Source organism: Scyliorhinus canicula, chromosome 3 (genome assembly GCF_902713615.1).
Source record: "Scyliorhinus canicula chromosome 3, sScyCan1.1, whole genome shotgun sequence".
Lineage (NCBI taxonomy): Eukaryota > Metazoa > Chordata > Chondrichthyes > Carcharhiniformes > Scyliorhinidae > Scyliorhinus > Scyliorhinus canicula.
This window is the reverse complement of record NC_052148.1, coordinates 227,702,188-227,730,012: the sequence shown is the minus strand read 5'-3', so window position 1 is coordinate 227,730,012 and position 27,825 is coordinate 227,702,188. Positions and strand designations below refer to the sequence as shown.

Below are 27,825 nucleotides of genomic sequence, written 5' to 3'. Positions count from 1 at the left end.
CCAGAGCTCAAGGCCCAGGTACCTGAAAGCTCAGTTGTCAATGGTGTTGGGATCAAAATAGGAGATTCTTACAAAGCCAGATATAGAAGAGAGGCGAGATCTCAAAATGCTGTAGAGTTAGAAGGGGTTACACTGATAGGGAGGCGCAAGGGCCATTGAGGGATTTGAACAGGAGGATGTGGAATGTAGGGGCTCAGGGAGCTTACGAAGACAGGGAGAGGTGGGAATCGTTGAAGCATTTGAGCAGCAGAGTGAGAATTGTAAAGGTTGGAAGTAGGAACTGGGTGAGGGTCATGGAGTGATCTGATCAAAAGAATGTGAATCAAAGATCTTGAGAAGGTTACAGAGGGACAGAGAGGGAGGGAGAAAGAGGCATTGGTGGATTTAAACAAAAGGATGTGAATTTTTAAATCTTAAGACTGCTGGAGCAATTCATTATGGTGCTTCTGCTGAGTGCTCCTTGCTCTCATATCAACTTTCCAATATATGCTGGTGAACTGAGCCACTCAGTCACAAAGAGAACCCAGTTCTCCTAAAGAACCCCACACAGTTGAGCAGAGAACTCTACTCACCTGAACAGGTCACTCCAATATCCTCTGTGTGTGTGCAGGTATTCCCCACCTGTGGGTTGGCAAAACATTGATCAAATGAAAGCTCTCTCCCGTCACAGGTCACATCATTTAACCAGATGTTTCCAGTCCCCTCTCCATAGGGGTTATTCTGTGTTGCTGACAAGGCTGACCCACAGTTCAACACTCTGCAGATCACATTTGCTGCGTTAATATCCCAGCCTTTGCCACAGATGGTCCCCCAGGCAGCGTGACGATAAACTTCAACTCTTCCGGAACACATGTTGGTACCGTTCACCAGCCGGATGGGTACTGGACCTGGAATAGATATCAGGAAATGTGAGCAACCATTCTGGCTTTAACTAGAATGATCTAGTATTCACTGTAATTATGGACCTGGGGTGAGAATGGGACTGCAGTTTGAGGATCATGTGAGGTTTTCAGTGAGCGTTCCAATGTCATGAGTTGCCATTAGTGAACGGACTGGGATCTAAGCCGCCCACCCGGTAACAGCACATTCAGAACTTGTCTTCTATTTAATCCTCCTGGAGTTTACTTTTGCAAACAATTTCTGTCAACATGAAGGTTCTAGTTGACATGAAACAACCAACAGTCAGATTATAATAATGATATAATACTTTGGGCCTATTTATTGTACAAGACACCAGACACTGCCATAAGGATTTGTAAACAGGTTGGGCGTTTATTTTGATGCACTATCAATTACGACAAGACAAGAGTAACCGAGGATTTATTTTGCTGAGATGTGGAGCCACCCGCAGCTGCTGCCGAAATGGCTGCAGCTCGAAGAGTCCACACATTTATACTCTGTCTACTGGGCGGAGCCAGCAGGCAGGGATCTACCCCGTACCTGTAGTGCAGGGGCCTTACCGTAATATCCTCGTATGCAGTATACACAATACAACAGTGGTGACTACCACATTCACTCCCTGTTAAAAAAGAGTCCAAAGGTGGTGGAAAGCTATTTACATACAGGTTGTTTAAAATTTAAGAAAGAGGTTACAAATTTAGACGATTGAGCGCCTTGATCCGTCGTTGCAAGGGCCGCAGGTGTGGCGATTCAGGCGTTGGTCGGTTCGGTCGTCGGTGACTCCGGGAGCGTGTCGACCTCATCTTTATCCCCGGGTAGGACCAACGGGAGGGTGGATCATCTTGGAGCGGGGGCTGTGGTGGGGTGCATCAGGGGGAGGGAAGGTGGCGCCGGGGCCGGGGGGGGGGGGGGGGGGGGGGGGGGGGGGGGACCCAGATGGCGCCAGGTCCCTGAGGGAGACTGTGTCTTGGCGTCTGTCGGGTATGCTATATAGGCATACTGCGGGTTCGCGTGGAGTAGCTGCACCCTCTCAACCAATGGATCCGCCTTGTGGAGCCGCACATGCTTGCGGAGGAGAACGGGTCCTGGAGCTGCCAGCCACATTAGGAACGAAACCCTGGAGGTGGACTTCCTGGGGAAGGCAAGGGGATGTTCATGGGGAGTTTCGTTAGTTGCAGTGCACAGGAGCGACCGAATGGAGTGAAGGGCGTCGGTGAGGACCTCCTGCCAGCGGGAGGCCGGGAGATTTCTGGATCGTAGGGCCAGCTGGACGGTCTTCCAGACCATCCCATTCTCCCACTCCACCAGCCCGTTTCCCCGGGGGTTGGAGCTGGTCGTCCTGCTCGAGGTGATGCCCCTGTTGAGCAGGTACTGGCGCAGCTCATCGCTCATAAATGAGGATCCCCGGTCTCTGTGGACGTAGGCGGGGAAACCAAACAGAGCGAAGATGGTGTTGAGGGCTTTGATGACGGTGGCAGATGTCATATCGGGGCATGGGACAGCGAAGGGAAATCTTGAATATTCGTCGACCACATTGAGAAAGTACGTTTTGTGGTCGGTGGAGGGGCGGGGCCCTTTGAAGTTCACGCTGACGCATTGAAAGCGGCGGTAGGCCTTCACCAGGCACGCACGGTCTGGCCGGTAGAAGTGCGGTTTACACTCCGCGCAGACCTGGCAGTCCCTGGTGATAACCCTGACTTCCTCGATGGAGTAGGGCAGATTGCGGGCCTTTATGAAGTGATAAAAGCGGGTGACCCCTGGGTGACAGAGATCGTCGTGCAGGGTGCGGAGTCGGTCCACTTGTGCGCTGGCACATGTACCTCGGGATAGGGCATCGGGGGGTGGCTCGTTGAGCTTACCGGGGCGATAGAAATCTCATACTTGTAGGTGAGAGCTCGATTCTCCACCTCAAGATTTTATAATTTTTATCTTACCCCACTGTGTGTTGTTAAACATGAAGGCAACCGACCGTTGGTCAGTGAGGAGACTGAATCTCCTGCTGGCCAGGTAATGCCTCCAATGCCGCACAGCTTCAACGATAGCTTGGGCCTCCTTTTTGATCGAGGAGTGCCAAATTTCAGAGGCATGAAGGGTGCGGGAAAAGAGTGCCACAGGCCTGCCTGCCTGGTTGAGGGTGGCAGCCAGAGCATCGCTCTCGACTTGGAAGGGGAGGGTCTCGTCGGCCGCGTGCATCGCGGCCTTGGCGATGTCGGCCTTGATACGGTTGAAGGCCTGGTGAGCCTCGGCCGTCAGGGGAAAAACTGTGGAGTGGCTGTGTGGGCGGGCCTTGTCCGCATAGTTAGGGACCCACTGAGCGTAGTACGAGAAGAACCCCAGGCATCGTTTGAGGGCCTTGAGGCAGTGGGGGAGGGGGAGTTCCATGAGGGGGGCATGAAATCGGGGTCTGGTCCGAGAACCCCGTTCTGAACCACATAGCCGAGGATGGCTAATCGGTCCGTGCTGAACAAGCACTTCTCCTTGCTGTAGGTTAGGTTGAGGAGTTTGGCAGTGTGAAGGAATTTGGAATGGTTAGCGTCGTGATCCTGCTGGTCGTGGCCGCAGATGGTGACGTTATCCAGGTACGGGAAAGTGGCCCGCAGTCCGTACCTATCAACCATTCGGTCCATCTCCCATTGGAAGACCGACACCCCGTTAGTGACGCCGAAGGGAACCCTAAGGAAGTGGTAAAGGCGGCTGTCCGCCTCAAACGTGATGTACTGGCGGTCCGCCTTGTGAATGGGGAACTGGTGGTAGGCAGATTTCAGGTCCACTGGCGGGAAGACCCGGTACTGTGCAATCTGATTGACCATATCAGATATGCGTGGGAGGGGGTACGCGTCGAGCTGCGTGTACCGATTGATGGTCTGACTGTAGTCAACGACCATCCTGTTTTTCTCCCCAGTTTTCACCGCTACCACTTGGGCTCTCCAGGGGCTGTTGCTGGCCTCAATAATACCTTCCCACAGCAGCCGCTGGACCTCATACCTAATGAAGGTCCTGTCCTGGGCACTGTACCGTCTGCTCCTGGTGGCGACGGGTTTGCAATCTGGGGTGAGGTTCGCAAACAGGGAAGGTGGGTCGAACTTAAGGGTCGTGAGGCCGCATACAGTAAGGGGTGGTAGGGGCCCGCCAAATTTCAGGGTTAGGCTCTGGAGGGTGCACTGGAAGTCCAGGCCGAGTAGCAAGGCAGCGCAGAGGTTGGGTAGGATGTAGAGCCGGAAGCCGCTGAACTCTACGCCCTGGATTGTGAGGGTGGCGGTGCAGTACCCCCAGATCGCCACAGAGTGTGATCCGGAGGCCAGGGAGATTCTCTGGTTGATGAGGTGTACTGTGAGGGAGCAGCGCCTTACCGTATCGGGGTGGATGAAGCTCTCAGTGCTCCCGGGGTCCAGAAGGCAGGATATCTTGTGCCCGTCGACCTTCACTGTCGTCGAAGCGGTCGCGAGGGACCGGTCGATCGTGATGGATGCCAGATGTGGCTCGCCGGCGGCGGTTGCAGGCGATGAGTGGCCCGATGAGGTGCTCGACGAGCAGGGGTCCTGAGGCAGGGAAGATGGCGGCGCCCACAGGCCGCACGTGTCCTGAGGCAGGCAAGATGGCAGCGTCCATGGGCCGCACGTGTTGTGAGGTGAGCAAGGTGGCGGTGCCCATGGGCCGCACGTGGTCTGAGGCGAGGAAGATGGCGGCGCCCGCGGGTCGCACATGGGGGGTGCCGGGATAATAGCAGCGACCGAGCGGGCCTGGCACACAGCAGCGAAATGTCCTTTCTTCCCGCAGGCCTTGCAGAGCATGCTCCGTGCTGGGCAGCGCTGCCGGGTGTGTTTTGACTGTCCGCAGAAGTAGCACTTGGGTCCCCCGGGGTTGGTTGACTGCCGCGCGGCGCAGGCCTGGAGTTGGCTGGGGGAGGTCGCTGGTGGGGTCCATGGTGGGATGTTCGCTGGCGGGGTCCACGATGCCCAGAAGGGGTGGGCCGTGCGGTCGTGGGCACACGCCTAAATATTGCGTGAGGCGACTGTGAGCGAGAGCGCTAGTTTCTTGGAGGTCGCGTAGCCCCTTCTAAGAGGCGCTGGCGGATGTAGGCCGACCCTATGCCCGTAACGAGCGCGTCTCTGAGTAGCAGGTCAAAATGTTCAGCGGCCGAAACGGCCTGACAATCGCAGTCTCTCACTAGGACGCGCAGGGCACGCCAGAAATCCTCCACAGACTCACCGGGGAGTTGATGCCGCGTGGAGAGGAGGTACCTGGCGTAGATTTTGTTGGTCTGCTGAGCGTAGTTCTCCTTCAGTAGCACCCTGGCCTCAGCGTAGGTAGGCGCGTCCTGGATGAGGGGGAAGATGTCGGAGCTCAGCCGCATGTAAAGGATCTGGAGCTTCTGTGCCTCTGAGGGTGGGTCAGTCGTAGATCCGATGTATGCCTCGAAGCAGGCGAGCCAATGTGTGAAGGCCGACTTGGCATTGTCTGCTTGAGGGTGCAGCTGCAGGCGTTCTGGCTTGATGCGGAGATCCATCGTTTTAAAATCTCTGCGTCATAAATTGATGCACTATCAATTACGAAGAGACGAGAGTAGAGAGTAATCGAGACTTTATTACACAGAGATGTGGAGCCTCCCGCAGCTGCTGCAGAAATGGCTGCAGCTCAGAGAGCCCACACATTTATACTCCGCCTACTGGGCGGAGCCAGCAGGCAGGGAATTACCCCCGTACCTGTAGTACAGGGGCCTTACCGTAATACCCTCGTATGCAGTATACACAATACAACAGTGGTGACTGTTAATGAGAGAGGGAGTGAAGGGGGTCATGAAGGAGGGGCATGAAGGGGGAGGCCTGCAGGGGTTTCTGGAGGGTGGGTGCCTGAAGAGTGAGTGTGAAGAGTGAGGGGGGTGGTAAGAAGGCTGGGGGAGTATGAAGGGTGGGTGTGAAGGGTGGGTACAAAGGAGTGGCCTAAAAGGTGGGGGGGGGGGGGGCTCCTCAGCAATCCCATAGCAAAGAATGCTTATTTGGGAGGGGGGGCAATGCCCCAATGCCTACATTGATGGATGTGGTTGGGGCCTGGTTACCCTTGTTCCTGGGTGGTGTAGGGGGAGGAGATGCGGACATTTAGAAATGGCAGGGGAGGTTGCCCCTCCAAGACTGGGGAGTTGCCCATGTCTGCGGGTGTCATGGTATCTGTGGGTGGGGTGTGGGGGACCCTCATCTTAACTTTGAGATTGGGAAGCCTTTTAAAAAGGACACACCAATCTCTGAGGAACCAATATTGCCGGCGTCTTTAGTTCCGCACTCCAGAAAAATTTCTAAGTCTGGGATGTTTCAGTGAGAATCTCCACAAGCTCCAAAATAGTGGCTAAATGTGGATGAATTGCGATCTAGATCACATCCATACACCCGAAGGAAATCACCCCACGATTCCAGCCCAAAATTACACTGAGGGCCCAATCCTCCAGTGATTGGAGCTCCCTATTGTAAAAAATGGGGCTATATGCAGCCTCAGCTGTGCGTTCCCTGGTCAGGCCCCTTATTCAAAGCGAGTCGCATTGAATAGTCATGTGTTTCTCGGCACTGTGACTGCCAAGAAACACGCGGCTAAATGCGCTCACTCGGGACTTTGTTCCCTTTTGGGAAGATCGCATCCTTAGTCCTTTTTTGGTAGAATTGCGGCCATAGGAATAAAGCTTGTTGGACGCGATTCGCCAAAAATAGTCTAATTGTCATTTTGGAAGAATTTGGCAAGTGTATTTTGCATCGGCTGCAATGGCAAGATCATGGACTGTATTCACCTGCAAGAGTGCAGAAAATGAGCTCCCATGTGAATCTCAACATGTCTGGCTCCTTCACCGTCTGATTCGCCTGACTTGCACCTCAACTGCTCACCGCTAACAAGGGGGGGCAGCCTTTAAACGCTCCCTCAGCAGCCAAGAAATGCGGAGGCCTGCTCCTCGCTTTGGGGATGTTGACCTGGACAAGCTTCTCGATGCTGTGGATGAAGTCGGAGAACCAGCAGCAAGGTCACTATTGCCACTTGGGAGGCAGTGGCAGCTGCAGTGAGTGTAGGCAGCATGACCAGGAGGACAGCCCTCCAATATCGGACGAAGACAAATGACTTCCAAAGAGCTACAAGGGCAAGTTACCACCTCTCTTATGGTATCAGTCCCGTCTGCCATCGCTCAATTTCGAAAACCGTCCCCCTCCCACACACAATCCACTGTCTGACACTTCACACCCTCCCAACATATCTTCAAGCTTGTTCCTCCAAACCCCTGGCACCCACCAGCACAATCCATTTATGTCTAGATGAAGCATCCATACATGCTACCTGCTATAGACCCCCTTGACCGATCAAGCGTGCGGCTCACAATGTGCTCTCCTTGTCCCCGCAGGAGAACATAGTCCATAATAAGAGGGAAAGGTCAAAGTCAGGGAGCGGGGTGGGGGGTGGGGGGGAGATATCCCAGAGATATCCCAGAGATACAAGTCTTCACCCCATATGACGAACGGGCCCTGGAAATCGCTGAGGTGCCTGAGGAGAGAGCAGTGACCAATAGCAAGTTTGGCCTTCGCCAGTGAACTGAAGATCCATTGTCCTTTCATCCAGGTGACCTGTCTCAAGTGAGTTGTTTAGTCCCACAAAAATAACCTTTCCCTTTCATGTCCATTGTCTTGCAGGATCTCCATCTGATGAGTCTGGGCCATCCGGAGTCGGAGCCCCTCACCACCACACCCAAGGACCACCTTGGAGGAGGGCTCTGAGGAGAACACAGCACAGGCAAAGGATCACAGTTATCATTTGCACCTCCCACCAGCGCAGAGACACTAGTGGACAGGTTTCAGAGGCACAACCTGGTGAGCAGCACACAGTTGCTGATGCACATCAGGTGGAGGCAGGAACATCCCAGGGAGAAAGCAGTCTGGGTCTGCTGGATCCCAAAACATATCTGGGTCCCAGCCAGATGTCAAGCCTCTGAACAAGATTCTCCCAGAGCTGATGCAGACAATAGGACACAGCCATAAAATTCAGGAGGTGGTATCAGTGACATTCCAGCGATGGCAAGGCCGTTTGGAGGAGTCCCAAAGCCTTCAGGTGCGGGACATGGTGTAGGCAATGCATGGCACCCAGGCCAATGCTGCTAGGTAGCAATCATATTGCAAGACCTGTCGTCGATGTGAGCGATGGTGTCCAAGGCATATCTCAGTCCATGTCAACAATGGCTGAGGGTTTTAATATCATGTCCCAGTTGATGAGGGATGCAGGTGGACATCGCCGAAGCACTCCAGTGCATGGCCCTGTCACTGAGGACCATTGTTGAGGGTGTGAGGCACTCTCAATTACGACGCGAAAGTTAGGTCCGTAATCAAAGGCTTTAATAAGCATTGAACAATGGCAGCATCCAAGAGAAGTGTGCTCGCAAAATGGAGTCTCATCTTAAATACTGTTTCCCAGGGGGCATAGCCAGAGGCGGAGTCCCCCAGGGTTCCAAGCCTCTTAAAGGGGCAATGCCAAGCCTCTTAAAGGGCAAGGTATTCCGATCATCACAGGGTGTCAACACCGTGGTGCAGACAATGGGGAGCTTCCAGGACTGGCAGCAGCAGATGACTCAGAGGCTTCTGAACCTCACTCCAGATGCCCCTCCGTCCTATGGAGTCACCCAGGGCCCTAGGGGCACCCTCATGGAGGAGGAAATGCTGGAGACAATCCAGGGCCTGCCACCAAGAAGACTAAGTCGGTCTCCAGTTCTTTTAAATAACCCTCTCCTGACGCCGGTGGCATGTTGGCACAGTGGTTAGCACTGCTGCCTCACAGCACCAGGGACCCAGGTTTAATTCTGACCTTGGGTTACTGTCAGTGTGGAGTTTGCAACCTCTGCGTGGTTTTCCTCCGTGGTTTCCCTCACAGTCCAAAGATGTGCAGGTTAGGTGGATAGGCTAGGTCATATTGCCCCTGAGTGCCCACAAGGTTAAGTGGTATTACAGGGATAGGGCATGGGTGTGGGCCTAAGTAGGGTGCTTCTTCAGGGTGCCAGTACAGAATCAGTGGGCCAAATGGCCTCTTGCTGCACTGTAGTGATAATGTGATTCTATGATCTCAAGGACAGCGGGCAGACTGGGGTGAGAAGGCGATGCCTGTGACACCAGTGGGTGGGCTGGGGCCGTGGTCTGGGGGCTTTACAGGGGTCGAGCGTAGGTTAGGTTGTTCAGCACGCTGCTCAGGGACAGCTCATTCTGGGGATACCAGGCCCTGGGATCCTAGGACTGAACTGATCTTTGACACCTTTAGAGGATCCTGGCTCAGGGGCTAGCACAGCTGGAGAGTGCCAGCTTCCTGTGCAAGGGACTTTTAGTGTATACAGCTGTAGGCCCCTGAACTTAGGTCAGCCATTCTGGACGAGGATGAAAGGAAGGTGACATTCTCGCAGGAGTCTCCCCTGCAGCAATACTGGATATGGCTATGGTGCAGTAGCCTGTTGGATTGAGCATGGGGTCCAATCTGGTTGGGGTCCTGCTGTACCTCCTTATGGCCTCACCCTCACTCTTTCTGGTGAATCCGGGCATTTTGCAGCTCCACGTTAAATCTGCCACAAAGCAGAGAAATTAATCACTGGCTTCCGGGCCGGGACCTTTGTTTTTCGCAACATGTTCCCTGTCCTCTGGAACACCACTGCCCTCTAGTGGATGTGCATCTCCAGCTCTGCTCTCTGATGGCTTTTTGACTGGGGGAGGAGGTTTCCTCCCCAGATCTGGGGGGAATCCCTCGGATCTCCCTCCAAACTCAGAAAGATGGCTTGGGGTAGCCAGACCGTCTGCTCACCTAACATGGGTGCAGGCTGCTATTGGTTTAAATCTGGGCACAGTAAATATTATTCACCAAAGGATGTTGGGGACTTTCTGGGCAACCCTCTTCTAAAATTGAAATCAAGGTTTCAGACAGCCAGACCTCCTTGATCACTTGGCAGGGGTAAGGATACCTTCTTTTCAAATTTGTTGGCCAGGTCTGGGGACTTCCTATTCAAAGCAGGAAAAAGAGAGTCAGACCATATTTCGGGTGCAAGCCCTTGACCTTTTCCTTTCCAGGCTTATTGCCCGGTTTTCATTCTTGCTGTTTGGTTACGAAGGGAATCTCCCTCAATACATCTACCATGGTTGAGGATTTCTCTGGTCCCTATTCAATTTGGGGATTTTTGGACAATCTATTTCAGATCCCAGGAGTCCTCTCTGATCCTAGTATTTTACTGGCCTGGCTTTGGCCTTGCTACCTTTGAGCAGTTCTCGCCTATGGTCTGTGTGGGCTGTTCCACCCTTGGTGTGAGCATCTAGACCTTCTCCAGCTTTCTGCCCTTCAGCAACTTCTATTGCTTTGTCTCGGCTTCATGTCTTTCACTGGCTAACACCTGGCTGCCAGCCAAACCGTTTCCAAGGAGGAAATTGATTCCTGCTACTGGTAGCTTAGGGACAATTCCTACTCTAACAGTACCTGAAAGCAGGTCACACTCTAGATGGACCTTATATAAATGTGCAAACTCAGATTATTTTCCGAATCTACTGATCAGGGCTTTGGCCTTCAGAGGGGACTCGGTGTTGGGGGCGAGGAGTAGGTTTAGCTTTCCCTCTGGCATTGAGGACGGAGTGCCCTGCTTTCCTGGAGCAGTACCACGGACTTGCTCACATTTCGGGACAGGGAGGGGAACAATTCCTGACAGGATAAAACTCTGGTTGCTCTCTGGGAGTTTGATAAGGGGTGCTTCTGGGAAGATATTTCCCTAACTGCTTCTCATTGTCTGGCCTCTCTCTCCCTTTGAGCTGCCAGCTGCATTTCCAATTTTCAGGGCTGGAATTCCCTTTCTCTTCAGCTTTCCCTCTCCAGAGCTTCCTTTTTACTTTCTCTCTTTCCCTCTCTTGAAATTCTAGCTGCAATTTAAGCTTCTCCAGCTCAACAGATGCTGGCAGGGAAGATATTAATGAGCTCTTCCCCCGACTACTCTACTGCTAACATTAGATCCAAACGTCTTCTCATTTCCAGGATTAGTTCATTTATTTTGATTTTGCTGGGAAATATGAACTATATGTCCCTAGCCTGAGTTTAAGTAATCTGTGCTAAAGGTCACAAACTGCCTCGCTCAAATTCTCTTGTTGAATAAACATTCGGGCATCAAATGTCTCCATTTTCTTGGTGTTAGTACAAGGAATTTGCTGTGTTAAGTTACTTGTCTTGAAACTAGTTCCAGCTACCGAGTTTCCCTCTTTTGATTTCCAATTGGTTCTTATCTGCAATTTGGTACGATTCTAAATTTGGACTCTGGTTAAACTCAAATTGGCTCAATCCCCGTCCTAACCCAGCAAGCCCATAACCTAACCTGCATATCCCTGGACACTAGGGGACAATTTAGCATGGTCAATCCACCTAATCTGCACATGCTGGAGATGTATTCAAATCTTCATATTATCACCTACGTTATAAGCTTGTGCAACAGTGGCAATGTGAGATCGTGACCAGGCACCTGTTGCCCCCGTTAGGTTTGTCTTTTCAGGTCAGCAGGGCTGTACAAACATGTCTTACAATGGAGGAGGAGTGGCTGCCATTGGCATCTTGGGGACTCGTCTCAGCGAATTTCCTGGTATCGGTTCTTTAGCCCCTCTGTCAGTAGCCTCAGCATGTCCAGTAGCCGTGACAAGGTTACTGAACCTGTGCAGGAGCATGCTGTGGTCCTTCAGGCTTCAGGTTGCCTGAGGATAGCTGCTAAAGTCATCCTGGGCTACAGGACTGCCAGATCACCAGCCTGTCTCTGCATCAGCTGGAGGCATTGGGGCACACCACATTGGAGCACATGTTGGAGTGTTAAGAGAGCATCTAGATGCACTTGAGATACATGGCGTGGGATTCTCCATTTCAGAGACTAAGTGCTGACGCTGGGACTGAAAAGGTGATGTTCTACGACCACGATAGCAGCGCTGGTCCAGGAGCAATTCAGGATCCATTAATGGGTTAGCGGCGGTGCCACGTGGAACTAGTGCAATTCCAATGCAAAACAACATCCGATTCACTGGGCTGGGATTGGCACTCGAGAGGCTGACAAGCTGCAGCACCAGATAAGCACTCCACTCCCTACACACGCTCATCCCAGCCAACAAGATGGCAACCCGAAGAGCAGCACCCCATTTTGTGGAGGAAAGGCGGGGCACACTGTTTCCTAGGGTGGGAAGGAGGCTGCCACCCTTCGCCGTACACCAGGGCTGGGTGCAGGTGGCAGAGGCCATGAGCGCCATCAGCCCCACCGCCAGGACAGGCCAGCAATGCCGTGAAAAGCTGCACAACCTCCTCAGGGTGGCAAGGGTGAGCAACCAGCACCGTACCCGTGGCACCAGCCCCCATCCCACACACTCGTGCCCTCCCCCACCCACCCAGAAGGCGACCGAACGCCACCCATAGGCAGTCTGTTCGCATGCTAACGCCCTGCACATACCGACTACAAGGTGCCCACCCCCTGTGCTTTCCGTGTCCTCATGTGCATTTTCTGTACACCCCTCCCCACCAGGAGAAGGCAGCACACAACCACAGAGAGAGAGAGAGGAGACAGGAGGAGACATACGGGACTTGTAGCCCCTCAGCCAGCACTGGTGCAGCACACAGGATACCGTTAGGGGCGAGGGCACAAACCTGTAGAAACATGGACAGAGATGGACAGTCATTGGAAGTGGACACGGAGCCAAGGCCCCAGATCAGCCATCACACATCGCCACAGTATTCGGACCCCCGTTCCCTCCCTCCCTCCACTCCCCACCCCGGACCACGTCCCCACCACTGCCACCCCAAGGGTTCGATGGGACCTTGTGTTGGAATGGCCAGCTCACATGCAGGGATTGCCGAGATGGACGGAGGAAAGTGCTACCATGGACAGGAGTAAGACGCTGTTGAATGATGTGGAGCACCAGTGGTCCTCGCAGCATGGGGCGTCATCATTCCTTATCCCATGGACAGACCTGCAGTTACTGCCAAGCCAGGGTCTGCACCCTGTAATGAGGCAGGTAGGAATCACAAAGGGGGTTGCAGGTGCGCTGGGGGGGGGGGCGCAGTACGGTAGTTGGTGGAGGGAGCGTGAACATGAGAGGGGGTGGCATCCAGATAGGCATCATCAGCTATGACCGCAAGGGATAACCTCTATTGCCCAAAAGCCAACCCCTCACCTAGGGGTGAGCCTCAAAGGTGTCAGGACCCATCGAGTGTGCCAGGATGAAGGAGTTGTGCACATTGCCTGGGTATCGGGCATAGATGTGCGTGATGTGCATCTCATGGTCACACACCAGCTACACATTCATGGAGTGGTACCACTTTCAGTTTGTGATGGCCATCCCGTCATGCTACCATGTCTGCCTTACATCATAGGGGGACATGGTCCCGTTGATTACCCCCTAGACCTGGGGCATCGTGGCGATGGCAGCAAACCCCACTGTCTGGGCAGCCTGGTTGGCTCGGTCCATATTGAATTTGATACATTGTGCCATCTGGGCATACAGGGCCTCCGAGACGGTATCGATGCACCTGTGCTCCGAGGCCTGTGAGAACCCGGACAGGTCTGCACTCGGCACTTGGAAGGACACCATGGCAAAGAAATTCAAGGCGACCGTCACCTTGACTGCCACAGGGAGCGGCTGTCCTCCCTCATAATCCCACGGTTCCAGGTTTGCCATGGTCCGGCAGGTATGCCATAGGGCCCCCCTACTCAGCCTGAGTCTTCGATGACAGACCAAATCCAGCATTTCCTTGAAGGACAGGTGCTGCTGGTACACACGAGGCCTAATGCGGCACCTTCTTCCTACCTCCTCCACGGCCTCCTTTCCATCCTCACCGGTTGGCTCCTGTTCCTCTGGGCCACATTCCAGTGAACATTACCAGTGAACAATACTTTGAATAAATAGTGCAAAAAAAGTTCAACCTCCTAAACTTGTTACAGCAGAGGTTTATTGAAGAAATTATGAGGATGATTGAAATGATTACTTATCGCACTTTTGAAAGTGAAGGAATGTAAACAGAGCAACAGCAATTGCAGGAACCCATAGTTGAAAATAAATTTTTTTACAGAATACCGTTGACTTGCTCCGTATGGAGACTCTGGGTATGATCTATTGGCCTCGCCGCACCCAACTCGGGAGGCAACGTGGCTGGTAAATCTCACGTGCGGCCTCTCACGGGATTTACCAGTCTCCACACGTATTGCGAGATCTAACGAGATCTTGCAAGACATCATGTTTGGGATCCTGACCATTGAGGGCGGGATCCAGATTTGCATATTCAAGTGAGCAGTCAAATCTCACTTGAATATGGCTACGCCAGATCTAGCCAACGCCCGGGATCGAACAGCGTCGCCTCGAAGACCCCGAATGGGCACTGTTTAGCACTGGTTTCCACAAACGTGGACCAGGCGTACTGGCACTCGGGGGGCCTCCCAGATGATCGTGAGCCCCTGGGCGGCCAGGCTTTGGGCAGGATGATACCCTGGTACCCATGATGCCATCTGTGCACTGTGGCACTGCCAGCCTAGCACCCTGAAAGTGCCACCCTGGTGCGACCCTGGAAGTGCCAGGGTGCCCAGGAAAACTGCCAGGCAGGCAGGAGCACAGCCAGGGTGCCTTGCTGGCACTGCCAAGCTACCCAGGTGGCATCATTCCCTTGCCGGTGATTGTACCTGGGGTTGCCCTGCCCTTGTGATGTGGGATGCAGGGGGCTCGATGACCCCCTTATTGGGGAGTTGGGACATTTGGAGGGGCGGGGTGCAGGCTGCGGTGGGGAGGGTCTAGAGATTGGGGCGACATTTAAAAATGGACTGCGATCTCTTCCTGCACTGGCGAGCTAAGCTCGTTAGTTCAGGAAGTGGGACTAAGCACAACCTCGGCGGGGCGTTTCTCGCCAGGCCCAGACATGAAGCAGAATCCTATTTAATAGCGGAGTTGTTCTCGGCGCTGCCAATGCCAGAAACACTCGCCTAAATGCACTCAACATGAGGCTCTGTTTCATTTCCGTTAAATAGTGCCCTCTGAATTTCTGTCATGACTGTTTTCATCTTTCTTTGACATATATTGACTCAAAGGCAGCTGTCGGCTTTTTCAAAAGAGGGCAGAGCACTCAAAATATAATAGCTTGATGGCATAACATTAGCAGAAATATTGAAGCGAGAAACATAACAGCCAAATACATGACAAACTATTGGTCACCTATAAAAGCTCAGAATTGGACAAGAAACCTCTTTGCTTTGTACTGATATGGGAAGCCCATTCTTCTTCTTTATAAACAATATTTTTGTTGCAGCATGTCAGTGCAATTATCTTCAATAGAAGGGTTCTTTTTCCCACAGTTCGAAATTAGATATCTTGTGATAGAACCATAGAATAATATAGCAAGTCCATTGTGCATGTGCTGGCTTTTTGTAACAATTATCCAATACTTCTCACTCCCCTACTCTTAGCCTGAGGAGTTTCTCCCAGTTAAGACCATACTTGAAGTATTTTCATCACTAGGGAGCTGAATTCACTGGCCAGACAGGTCGCTCCTCAGAGGTTGGGCCACCATTTTGGAAAGGGTGCTCCGATCTATAAGAGGGCTTGTGGGTTCCCCCACCCATGGGCAATATCAACCCCCCATACATTGGCATTATCCCCCCAAGTGATGATACCCCACTATGGGATTACTGAGCGCCCTCCATTTTCAGGCCTTCCACTTTTGGATCCCCCCTTCCGGAACCTCCACCATTCATTGCCCAACCTTCCAGAGGTCCCTACATGCCCACTTTGTACCTCCTAATTCTTTATATCCTTCAGGCCCTGACTCTTGGTTGTACCACCCTGGAATCTTGGCACCTTGACACTGCCACCCTGGCAATGCTCCTGCCGGCTTTGCAGTGCCATCCGGGCACCTTGGCAGGGCCAGGGTGGTAGTGCCAAGGTTCCAGTCTGGTAGTGCCAAGGTGCCCACATTCCAGGAAGGCCGCGTTTGCGTGGACCAGTACTGAACAGCGGCCTACTGGAGACTCCCTGGGGATGCTGTTGGATGCCGGGAGCCAGATAGATCCTGGGAGAGCATACCTAATTGGGTTTAAAACCTACTTAGGCACGTAAGACTTTGTCACTCCCATTGCGGGCGGGATCCTGATCATGACGCCTCATGAGATCTCAGTAGACCTTGTGAGGCGTACCGGCTGCTGGGAAGCCTGCAGGTGACTTCTCCCGGCATGTACCGCCGTGTTGCGCTCCCGTTCGGCTGCAATGCGGCCGGTAGATTGCACCCTTGGCCCTTGATATTTTTTTTTTAATATAAATTTTGAGTACCCAATTATTTTTTCCAATTAAGGGCAATTTAGTGTGGCCAATCCACCTACCCTGCACATCTTTGGGTTGTGGGGTGAAACCCACGCAGACACGGGGAGAACGTGCAAACTCCACACGGACAGTGACCCAGGGCCGGGATTCGAACCCGGGTCCTCAGCGCTGTAGGCAGCAATGCTAACCATTGGCCCTTGATATTTTTGAAGTCCCTTTCTTCATAATCCTACAAAAGTAGGGGCTGGTTTAGCACAGTGGGCTAAATGGCTGACTTGTAATGCAGAATTATGCCAGCACCGCGGGTTCAATTCCCGTACCAGCCTCCCTGAACATGTGCCGGAATGTGGCAACTAGGGGCTTTTCACAGTAACCTCGTTGAAGCCTATTTGTGACAATAAGTGATTATTATATTATTATTATGTTAACATTTTATATTTTTGATGTATTTTGCCGTTGATTTTTATCTTTCTCTTGAAGAAAGAATATTTTAGGTAACATTTAATTCGACAATGTGCCAGAAACATATGACGAGATTTGGCCATTTGCATGGCTTTCAGTTCCAATACAAACAGGCTTGAAACGTAGGTTGTCAGATCACTGAAAGTATCTATTCTTCCATGGCAGAAGAAATAGTCAGTTTTGTCAGCTACATTACAAGAGAATGTTTCTGTAAATCACAAATGCTTTCTGTATAAATCTGTATGTGCAAGCTGATATGCAACATATGCGTGATTACATAGAATAGGATGAAATCTATCAATTATACATATTGCAGTGAAATGCGATGTTGCATATAGCAGCGTCTACAGCGCTTTCCGAAATTGCACCACTAATTTTTTGAAAGGCATCTGGTCAAATCTACAACACCAAATTGATTTTGAGTTGCCTATAGTGCATGAAGAGCTAAGAACATCTGTGCATTCTGAAAAGTAAAACTTGAGCACTCTCTACCACCCACAGTGATGCAGTTTTCCCCTCCCAAGTTTGCCCTAACTCAATTGTTTCCAATGTTTAATGTCAATTACTGTGGCAGTCACAAAGAAAAGAATGGGAGGCCAAAAAAGGCCCAAAGCTCTACGATAATTTGGACTTGCGTTTTACTTCATTTTTGCTTTCTGAAAAGTACTTTCCATCATTCTGGGACTAATAAGGAGATAGCTTTTTTCCAGTGAGTTGTGTTGTCAGAGAGTCAAGCTGATACAAGGGCGCATGATTTACATTCTTACCGGCACTGTATCAACCTACTTTCATCTCTGTCCTGAGTACAGCACCAGCTACACAGTGATGTAAGAGAACATATGACCTGCACCTAGAAGTCAGTCAAGTGTTGGACAGAGCCATGCGTACAAGCAAGCATGGAGAACGCTGCTAGCTTGAATCCTTTACTGTGTGTAGTTAATAACACCAAATTATTGTGTTATTACACAATAATAACATAGTAAACCTACTTCAGACTACCTCTCTAACAGCAATGTGGATATACCTACTCAAGATAGACTGCTGTGGTTCAAGAAGGCAGCTCACCACTACCTTCTCGAGGGCAATTAAGGATAGGCAATAAGAACAATGATGTAGCCAGCAACTCCCATGTCTGAGAAAATGAAATTTTAAATTACACTGTGGGAGTGAGCTGGAAAGTGGGATTAGATTGGTTGGGCGAGTAAAGGATGTTGGGAATGAACAGCAATCCCTGTACCACAGTCGCGCACATCCATAGGGAATTACCTGACTTCTGAAAAATCTGAGAATGTCACTCCACTTACCTGAGCAGATCACTCCGGCCTCCTTCTTGTGGGTGCAGTTAGTCCCCACCAGTGGGTTGGCAGAGCACTGATAAAGGGCAGGTTCTGTCCCCTTACACGTCACATTGTCCAACCAAATGTCCTCAATCCCTTCTCCAAAGTAGGCATCTCTTGTTGCTGATAGAGCCGTCCCACAGTTCAGCATTCTGCAAACCACATTCGCTGAATGAACATCCCAACCATTGTCACAGATGGTTCCCCACTTGGAGTTACGGTAGAGCTCAACTCTCCCAGAGCACACATTGTTACCATTCACCAGGCGCACTGACACCGGACCTGGAATAGAGATGGGAACACCCTTAAACTGGTTCACACAATGGTAGCTGTACAGAGCAGTCACAGGCATCAGTCTGCCTTTTACATATACTTGTGTCCACCTTCATCACATTAGAGATTTGATCGACCCCAATATCATTGTGGGAACACCAGATTTACTGATATCAACTGAAACTCCAACATCAACACCACACTAACGTACACCTAGATGTCACCCAACACTCGGTCATCAACCCAACATTAACCCAACATTACCCCAACATCACCCAACGTGTTGCCATTTACCCCAAGAAACACCACTCACCCGAGCAGGTCACTCCCGCATCCGCTGCATGTGTGCAGTTATTCCCCATCCCTGGATTGACAGAACATTGATCGAGGGTAGGCTCTGTCCCATCACAGCTCACATTGTATGACCAGATCACCCCAGTCCCCTCTCCATAGGAGACAATTCTATCTGTGGACAGGGCTTTCCCACAGCTCAACACACTGCACACCACATTCGCTGCTTTTACATCCCAGCCATTGTCGCAGACGGTTCCCCAGACACCATTACGATATATCTCAACTCTCCCGGAACACATGTTGCTGCCATTCATCAGACGTACAGGCACTGGACCTGGAAGAGACAAAAGAACAAGATTAAACTGGTGTGGGGCTACACTGACATTCACAAGAGCCTTCAGCTGGACACTGTCATTCACTTTTATTCTGCTGCCAATGTCAGCTAACACAGAGAATATTTAAAAACATAGAACGGGAGGAGGACTTTCAGCGCCTGAAGTTTGTATTGTCATCCAATCAGATCATGGCTGATCTGTATCTTAACACCATCCACCTTCCCACCTCAGTTCTGTAATGCTGAATAGCCTTAACAATCAAAACTCTATCACTCTCAGTTCATAAAATATTAGATTCATAAAATCCCTGTCGTGCAGAAGGAAGCCATCCGGCTCATCAAGTCTGCTCCGATTCTCTCAAAGAGCACCCTAATTAGTCCCAATGCCCCACCCTATCCCGGTAACCCCACCTAACCTTTCAACATTAAGAGGCAATTTAGGTTGGCCAATCCACCTAACCTACACATCTTTGGACTGTGGGAGGAAACCGAAGCACCCGGAGGAATCGCACGCAGACACAGGGAGAACGTGCAAACTCCAGACAGTCACCCAGGTTTTTTCCCGTACCAGCCTCCCCGAACAGGTGCCAGAATGTGGCGACTAGGAGCTTTTCACAGTAACTTCATTTGAAGCCTACTTGTGACAATAAGCAATTTTCATTTTCATTTCCTTTCATTTCAGGTTGGAATTGAATCTGGTTTGCTGGCACTGTGAGGCAGCTGTGCTAATCACTGTGTCACTGTACTGTCCCTGAAATTTCCAACTGATCTCCAACATTAACAGCTTCCTATTCATGAGGAAATGCCTCCTGTCAAGAGCAGTCAATCATGTGCCTGGAGTTGGGCCCTAAACCAGTTCTGTTGAGGCTCTCCCCTCCCCGAAAGTGGCGGGTTGGGTGTGAGATCTATAATTTATTTAATTGTTTTAAAGCTCCAGGACATCACTGCAGGAGTTCCTCAGGGTAGTGTCTGAGGCCCAACCCTCTTCAGCTGCTTCACCAATGACGTTCCTTCCATCACAAGATCAGAAGTGGGGATATCCGCTGATGAGTCCACAATGTTCAGCACCATTGACCACTCGTCAGGTACTGAAGCAGTCAATGTCCAAATGCAGCAAGTCCCGGACATTATCAAGACTTGAGGTGGCAAGTGGCAAGTAACATTTGTGCCAAACAAGTGCCAGGCAATGACCATCCACAACAAGGGAGGATATAACCTAACCATCGCCCCTTGACATTCAACATCCTGGAGATTACCACTGACCAGAAACTGAACTGGAATAGCTATATAAATACTGTGGCTGCAAGAGCAAGTCAAAGGCTAGGAATCCTGCGGCAAGTAACTCACCTCCTGAGATCCCCAAGGGCTGTCCACCATCTATAAAACACAAGTCAAAGGTGTTTTGGAATCTCCACTTGCCTGGATGAGTGCAGCTCCAACAACACTCATGAAGCTCAACACCATCCAGGACAAAGCAGCACACTTGATTGCTCCCCCTTCCACAAACACGCACTCTCACCACCACTAACAAACTGTGGCAGGTGTGTGTATCATCTACAACAGTGCTTCTCAAAGTGTGGTACCGGTACGCGAGCCATCGTCTGCCGGTACTTGGAGTGTTTCCAGAAAAGAAAGAGACAGTAATCCTGGATTGGCTTGTTTCGCTCACCGGTCCCTGGCACATTGAAAATAAAAACTGCCGGTACGCCACATCAGATAGTTTGAGATGCACTGATCTACAAGATACTCTACAGGAACTCACCAAGGCTCTTTAGGCAACAGCTTCCAAACCCATGACCACTATCATCTAAAAGGATAAGAATAGCAGATAACTGGGAACACCACCACTTGGAAGTTCCCCTCCAAGTCACTCACCATCCTACCTTGGAAATATATTGTTGTTCCTTCATGTCGCTGGGTCAAAATCCTGGAACTCCCTTCCTAACAGCACAGTAGATGCACCTACACATCAAGACTGCAGCAGTTCAAGTATACTGCTCACCACCACGTTCTCAAGGGCAACAAAGGATGGGCAATAAATTCTGACCTAGCAAGAATGGCCACATCCCGTAAATTAAATTTTTAAAAAGGTTAGTGAGATGGTGCTCCATGTTGAAGCACATTCCCTATTCCTTAGTATCCATTGTAGCCTGCTGCTCATCTGCAGTCAGGTCTTTGATTGGTCCTCCAACTTTGAGTTTACCCACCACCCTCCATGTCAATTAAGAGGGCACTTCTGTGAAAATACCAATGAGTGACCGTTTCCTCCTGTGGGAGGATTCGGAACCCACAATTGGTGTCAACCTGTTTCCCATAGTTGCATGGAAAATCCAGCCTTCTCTATCTACCATAGCAAATATATTAAACATCTCAAACTATCTCAAACATCAATGAGATCACTGTATAACGTTCTGTATTCAGTGGAGTCATCTCTGTAAACTGTTCTTGTAATTGAACACTTCCTGTCCCCAGTATCATTCTGTAAATTATTTTCTGCAACACCTCAAAGCCAATAAGCATCTCAAGGGGCGGCAGGGCTGTACAGTGGTTGGCACTGCTGTCTCACAGAGCCAGGGACCCGGGTTCAATTGCGTGACTGTGTGGAGTTTGCACGTTGTCTCCGTGTCTGTGTGGGTTTCGTCCGGGTGCTCCTGCTCCCACAGTCCAAAGATGTGCAGGTTAGGTGGGGTTATGGGAATGGGCTGAGGGAATGGGCCTGGGTGAGATGTTCTTTCGGAGGGCTGATCCAGACTCGATGGACCAAATAGCCTCCTTCTGCATTATACATATTCTACGAATAAGGGTTAATGGAAAAGTAACCCAGATGTCTATGCTTGTAACCCAGAAAATGAAAGTTTCAATCCAACTAGCAAAGTTTTAAAAAATCTTAGAAGAGCAAATCACTCACCTGAACAGGTCACTCCAACGTCCTCGTTGTGTTTGCAGCTATTCCCCACCTGTGGGTTGGCAGTGCACTGATCGAGAGAAATCTCGCTCCCATCACACCCCACATCTTCCAACCAGATGTGCCCAGTCCCCTCCCCATAGATGGTACTTTGTGTTACTGACAGGGCTGTCCCACAATTCAACACTCTGCAGACCACACTCGCTTCGTTAAGATCCCAACCATTTGCACAGACAGTTCCCCAGCTGGAGTTACGATAGATTTCAACTCTCCCGGAACACATGTTCGGACCGTTCACCAGACGTATGGGCACTGGACCTGGAATAGAGATGTGTATACGTTTAGGCGGGTCTGGGATTATCTAGACTTTGAATGGAATCATTGTCTACACATTTTAGCCCAGTCTCCTCCCAACGCAGATTAATGCAGACAACATATTCTTGGCCACCCTGTCTCAAGAGACAATGGGTGCATACCAATGGGTCACTGATTGGTTTGGCAGTATCTGGCTCTCTCATTGCGGTGTCGTTTCATGTCTTGCCAGTTGCTGCGTCTCTTTTCTTCACCTCTTTCACTGACCGGAGATTTGTCTGGTTTGAGGCAGAGCAGGCAGGAAACCCCCAGCAAAACTTACCACAAATGACACTCAGAAACGTTTCCGTTAGATTGGGCCCCAAGTATATTTGGAACCGAATGTAATGGATTTAGGGCACAATCTAATGGAAAAGTTTGATTTGTGGTGCTTAATGCTGGGAGTTTCCCGCTGGCTCTGTTGGAGAATTCCCCACCGCTATCGAATGACATTTCTTTTTTGTAAATGTTTTTATTGAACATTTTAAAATTCATATCCAAACAAACACAAAAATAAGAACAGTCCCCCAAACCTCCCACCCCCTCCCTAACAGCTGACAGTGACCAACTCTTTAAAATGCATAATAAACGGTTGTCATCTTATATAGAACTTCCCAAACGACCACCTCAGCGTGTATTTAACTTTCTCCAAATACAATATTCCAGAAGGTCCTCCAGCCACACAGAGGCATTGGGTGGGGAAGCTGACATCCACTCCAGCATAAACGGCTTACGAGCAATCAGCAAGGCGAAGGCTAAAACGCATGCCCCTGCCCCCAGCTGCAGCTCTGTCAGCTCTGACACCCGGAGTATGGCCTCCAGGGAACCCGGAACCAACTCCCTGCTTAAGATCTCCGACATGGTGCTGAAGAAAGAGCCACAAAAACCTTTGCTAGCTGAGGACCTGCCCAGAACATATGGAAGTGATTCACTGGGCCCCTCCCATACCGCTCGCACTTATCTTCTATCCACTCAAATGCCCTTGCCCTCGTCAATGTGGTGATATGCATGTACACATTAATGTATATACTCATCTATTAATGTATATAGATATCTATATGGCCTCCAGCCAGCAGATAGTGTTAGAGATCCACTGGCTTTACAGATTTGGCAGTTGGTAGTAAGGCGTACGAGAGGACAGTCACATTAGACGTAGCTCCAGAAAAATGCACTTATTCGTTACTGTTTGTATCGTAGTTAGTTAGTTACCTTTCCACATATTCATTTTGTCAATATTCCATATTACTAGTCAAAGAAATAGATGTTGCGTGTGCATCATTACCACGACCACAACACAGAACATAACAGTCTGTAACAGTCAAGTGTGCCTGATGTACCACCTTCAGTTGTATGAGCTCGAGCCTTACACATGACGACATGGAATTCACCCCCCCTGTAAGGCCTCACACTACACCCGCTCCTCCACTTCACCCTCTAGCTCCTCCTCCCATTTCACCTTAATGCCCTCCAGCGAGGCCCCATCCTTTGACAGCAGCTTCCAATGGATACCTAAAGTTTTATCCTCCTCCAAACCGGCCAGCAACAGTAGCCTCTCCACCAGCGACGCAGGCAACACAACCAGAAAACTCAAATAAATCTTCCTCGCAAAATTACAGGCTTGCAAGTACCTGATCACCTCGACTGTGTGAGTCCATACTTCTCCATTAACTCCCCCAAACTGCACCCACCTATCCACCCATCACCTAAACCTGGCATCCACCCTAGCCGGCTCAAACATAGCCCCTGATTGGTATCATCCTCGACTTCTCCCCGCTTTAAAGTGCTGCCGTAATTGCCTCCATATTTGTAGCGTAGTCACCACCACCGGGTTCCGAGAACTTCCTTGGGGAGAATGGGAGTGGGGCCATCACCAGCACCCTCAATCCCATCCCCTCCCACAACATGGCCTCCATCTTTACCCAAACCTTCAGACCTAATCCCCCCACCTTCCCACATTCGCTGCTCAATAGGAGTAAAGTAGGTTCGACAGCCCCAACCCCCCTGAGTGCTGGTCCGTTTATTACTGTGGGAGACTATCCCATCTCTGTAGGTCCACCTTCACCCTGGTCACTAAGCTTGTAAAATTTAGCTTCTGAAGCTGCACTCAATCCCTTACCACCTGTATCCCCAAGTACTGAAATGTGTGTTCGTCAGCCTGAACGTCAACGTCACCAAATTAGTTCCCTTTTCAGCGTGGTGACCGGAAAACATTCGCTTTTGTCCCAATTCAGTTTATACCCGGAAAAGCTCTGAACCGCTTAAGTATTCCCATATGTCCCCCATCGTCGGAATCGGATCTGTGACGTACAGCAACAGGTTGCCAGCATACAGAGACACCCTATGCTCCGACAGAGGGGTCCCCTTCTACTTATCCAAGCTCCTCAAGGTGATGGGCAAAGTGTCAATCGCTAACATGAATAGGAGAGGGGTCATGGAGCACCCGTGCCTCGTTCCCCTGTGCAGTTGGCAATAGCTCGAGCTATCCTGAAACACCCCAGCACCGTGAACAAGTACTCCACTCCGCCCAATCAACGACTTTCTCTGCATCCAGCACTACAATCATTTCCTGCTCATCCCCCTCTGCCTGAGACAACACCACATCTAAAAGGCGGCATACAATGGAAGACAATCGACTACCCTTCACAAATCCCATCTGATCCTCTCCAATGACCATGGGGAGACAGCCTCCCAACCTGAGCGGCAATACCTTCTCTAAAATCTCTGCAGCCACGTTCAACAACCAGATTGGTCGGCATGACCTACATTCCACCGGGTCCCTACCCTTCTTCAAAAGGAGTGAAATGGAGTCTGACTCATCGTTTCTGGGAGCACTCCCCAATCCGCCGCATCCTCAAACTCTTCCACCAACCACAGGACCAACCAGTCCACAAACTTTATATAAAACTCCATTGGGAACCCAACTGCCCCCTGCGCCTTCTCCAACTCATCCCGGATCTCCTCTTCCACCCTTGGGCTCTCCAACCCCTCCAAAAATATCAACCATGTCTGAATCGTCCTTCCAGAGGTTCCGAGCTCTATTCACCTTCTCTGAGCCAAAACCAACTCACTCCCCCACTCCCGTATTACACCTCAACTGGCATGACAGCAACCTATAGCACGATTTAATGGAAAGGTTTAATGAAAAACATGTCCAGTGCTGCCACCCATTTCTCCATCCCCATCCCAACTACCCTATCCCCACCGCGATAAAGGAAACGTGCAGCTCACGATGCCCTCTGTGTCCCTGCAAGAGAAGATGGACTACAACAGACGTGAGTGGGCCAGATGGGCAGCAGGGTGCCCGACATCAGAGTCCTCACATCATACGAGGAATGGGCCCTGGAGATCGCAGGGGTGGCCGAGGACAGTAGAGGATGGCGTACAGCATGGAGGTGAGGATCCACTGGCAGCCACCTAGATGACCTGTCATATGCAAGTGGTAATGCCATACAGGATGATCCATCCCTCCCACTGACAACATGTCCATTACCCCGCAGGATCCGATGATGTCAGCCCCTCCAGGGTGCTTACCCCCCACAATGCCTCCCAAGAAAACACCTCGGAGGGGAGGTCTGAGAAGACCACCATATACGTGGCACAGCTGTCGTCTCCACCCTCCACCAGCGCAGAGACACACATCTCGGTGGGCGACAGTAGTGGTCAGGCTTCTGGGACACATTCTGGTGAGAACTACGTAGTTGCTCTTGCGCATCAGGTAGAGGCAGGAACGTCCAAGAAAAACAGCAGTCAAAGTTTTTTATAATCTTTATTGTCAAAAGTAGGCTTACATTAACACTGCAATGAAGTTACTGTGAAAAGCTAATGACTATATGATGTGTTATACTGGAGGTGAAGCCAAAGACAAATGTCCATTGCTGCGTGGACAAAAAGTTCTATTCTATTCAATGAGGGACAAGAAGTGAATGCCACGGATTGGCAACAGCGAGTACATGAGTGGAGAGTAAGAAAACATTGCTCGACTTCGAACAGAGGTAGGAGATACATTTAGGAGGAGGAAAAGGTCACGTACCGTAGAAAGAATCTCTAATTGGTATTCTGATTGGAGCAGCCCAGAGATGACTCAACAAGAAAAGAAGCCGCAGGCTGACAAGGTGACAGTGCAGCATGAGTAATGAAGAGCCTTCCTGGACAGAAGTAGATGGATTAGAAGATCGGGTGATTAAAGAGCTAAACTAGGTTACAAACCTGGAAAGATTTTGCGGTATATTGGAAGGTTAATGATAACGGTCACAACCTGCTATGTCACACAGATGGATCTGTGTAGTATAGGTGCCAGGTGGGACCTATGAGGCCAAGGCTAAGTTGGTAACTAAAGATTTTGAGGAATGCTTGGGGAGATGCAGAGATCAGGGTGGACTCTCCCACTGCTGGAAAGGTGATTTTGAAGAGATTTTAGCCATTTTAACCACTTATCCTTTGAAATGTAACTCCGTAGATATCAAATTGCTCAAGAGGGGAATATTCTTGCAACGACGAATGGAAGCACCAGGAAAAGAGAAGAAACTCAGAAATTGAATACATGTGTTTATGGATTAAATAATGTTTCTTGGGTGTTCTTTTGCCACTGTAAGAGAAAACATGCGGGCAACTTTATGATGCATATCGATGCGACCATCAATTCACACGAGACGATGAGTAGAAGTGAACAGTGGTTTTAATAAGCTAGATCTGTGCCTGCCTGCGACTGCTCTGTACTGAGTGCCGCCTACAGGCTGCAGGTTTATATACCACCCCCGAGGGGGCGGAGCCACAGGCAGAGCCCACAGGGGCATCAACATAATACAGTCCAATACAGTGGTGAATTGCAGTCGCAATACGTTCACCACACATGTGGACAATGTTTGGGTGGGATGGAGCGGGTTGAGTACGACTGACTCTGAATAAAATGTTATTCATCAAAATGGGAAGGAATTTAAAATTGGCAGTCAGCTTCTGGGGCTTCAAATATGTGAGTTTGGAGATTAAGCATGGTGAGTCAGATGTGATTTTACATAAACAGCCTTAATTGGTCAATGTCTGTCCCTTCACAATTAGTCATACCCGCTCCGACCAGTAAGGTGCGGTTGCTGCCAAGGACGAAATGGAACAGCTGAGGAGTCTTGTCTAAGGACAGTTAAATTGGTTAGGCACAGAAACAAGACCAGATGCAAGTGCGCTGGAACTTAGTCTGGTCATGAAAAATCCAAAGGCGATCTTGCGAGCAAATTCAGGTTCGATTCCCTGCTTGGGTTTGCACTGTCTGTGCAGAGTCTGCATGTTCCCTACGTGGGTTTCCTCCAGGTGCTCCGGTTTCCTCCCACAAGTCCCAAAAGACGTGCTTGTTAGGTGAATGGGACATTCTGAATTCTCCCTCAGTGTACCCGAACAGGTGCCAAAGTGTGGCGACGAGATTTTCACAATAACTTCATTGCAGTGTTAACGTAAGCCTACTTGTGACAATAAAGATTATTATTAATCTAAAAACTTTTTTTAAATTGAAAATAGAAGTGTGTGCTGAAGTCCCCAGGGTGATCATAATAACATGAAATTGATCAACCTGGATTTTCCAGTGCAGGAGGATTCATGATCTTGCAGAATGGGAAAAGTTGACTCTTGTTATGGGAGACAAAAAGCACATTAATTACTGAAATCTCTGTTTTTTAAATACTCATT

At 50.3% G+C, this 27,825-nt stretch overlaps 1 protein-coding gene across 3 annotated transcripts in view; it reads right to left on the bottom strand.

Moving 5' to 3' along the window:
- The window catches only part of LOC119963342, a 320,297-nt gene that overhangs the window by 162,429 nt on the left and 130,043 nt on the right, over window positions 1-27,825 (bottom strand). For all 3 annotated transcript variants that reach the window (XM_038792342.1, XM_038792344.1, XM_038792343.1), the window contains 4 exons: window positions 21,805-22,119; window positions 18,582-18,896; window positions 17,963-18,277; window positions 573-887 (listed from right to left, as the gene is read on the bottom strand). In XM_038792342.1, the coding sequence (XP_038648270.1) occupies window positions 573-887; window positions 17,963-18,277; window positions 18,582-18,896; window positions 21,805-22,119 (1,260 nt within the window). The remainder of the gene's footprint in view (window positions 1-572; window positions 888-17,962; window positions 18,278-18,581; window positions 18,897-21,804; window positions 22,120-27,825) is intronic.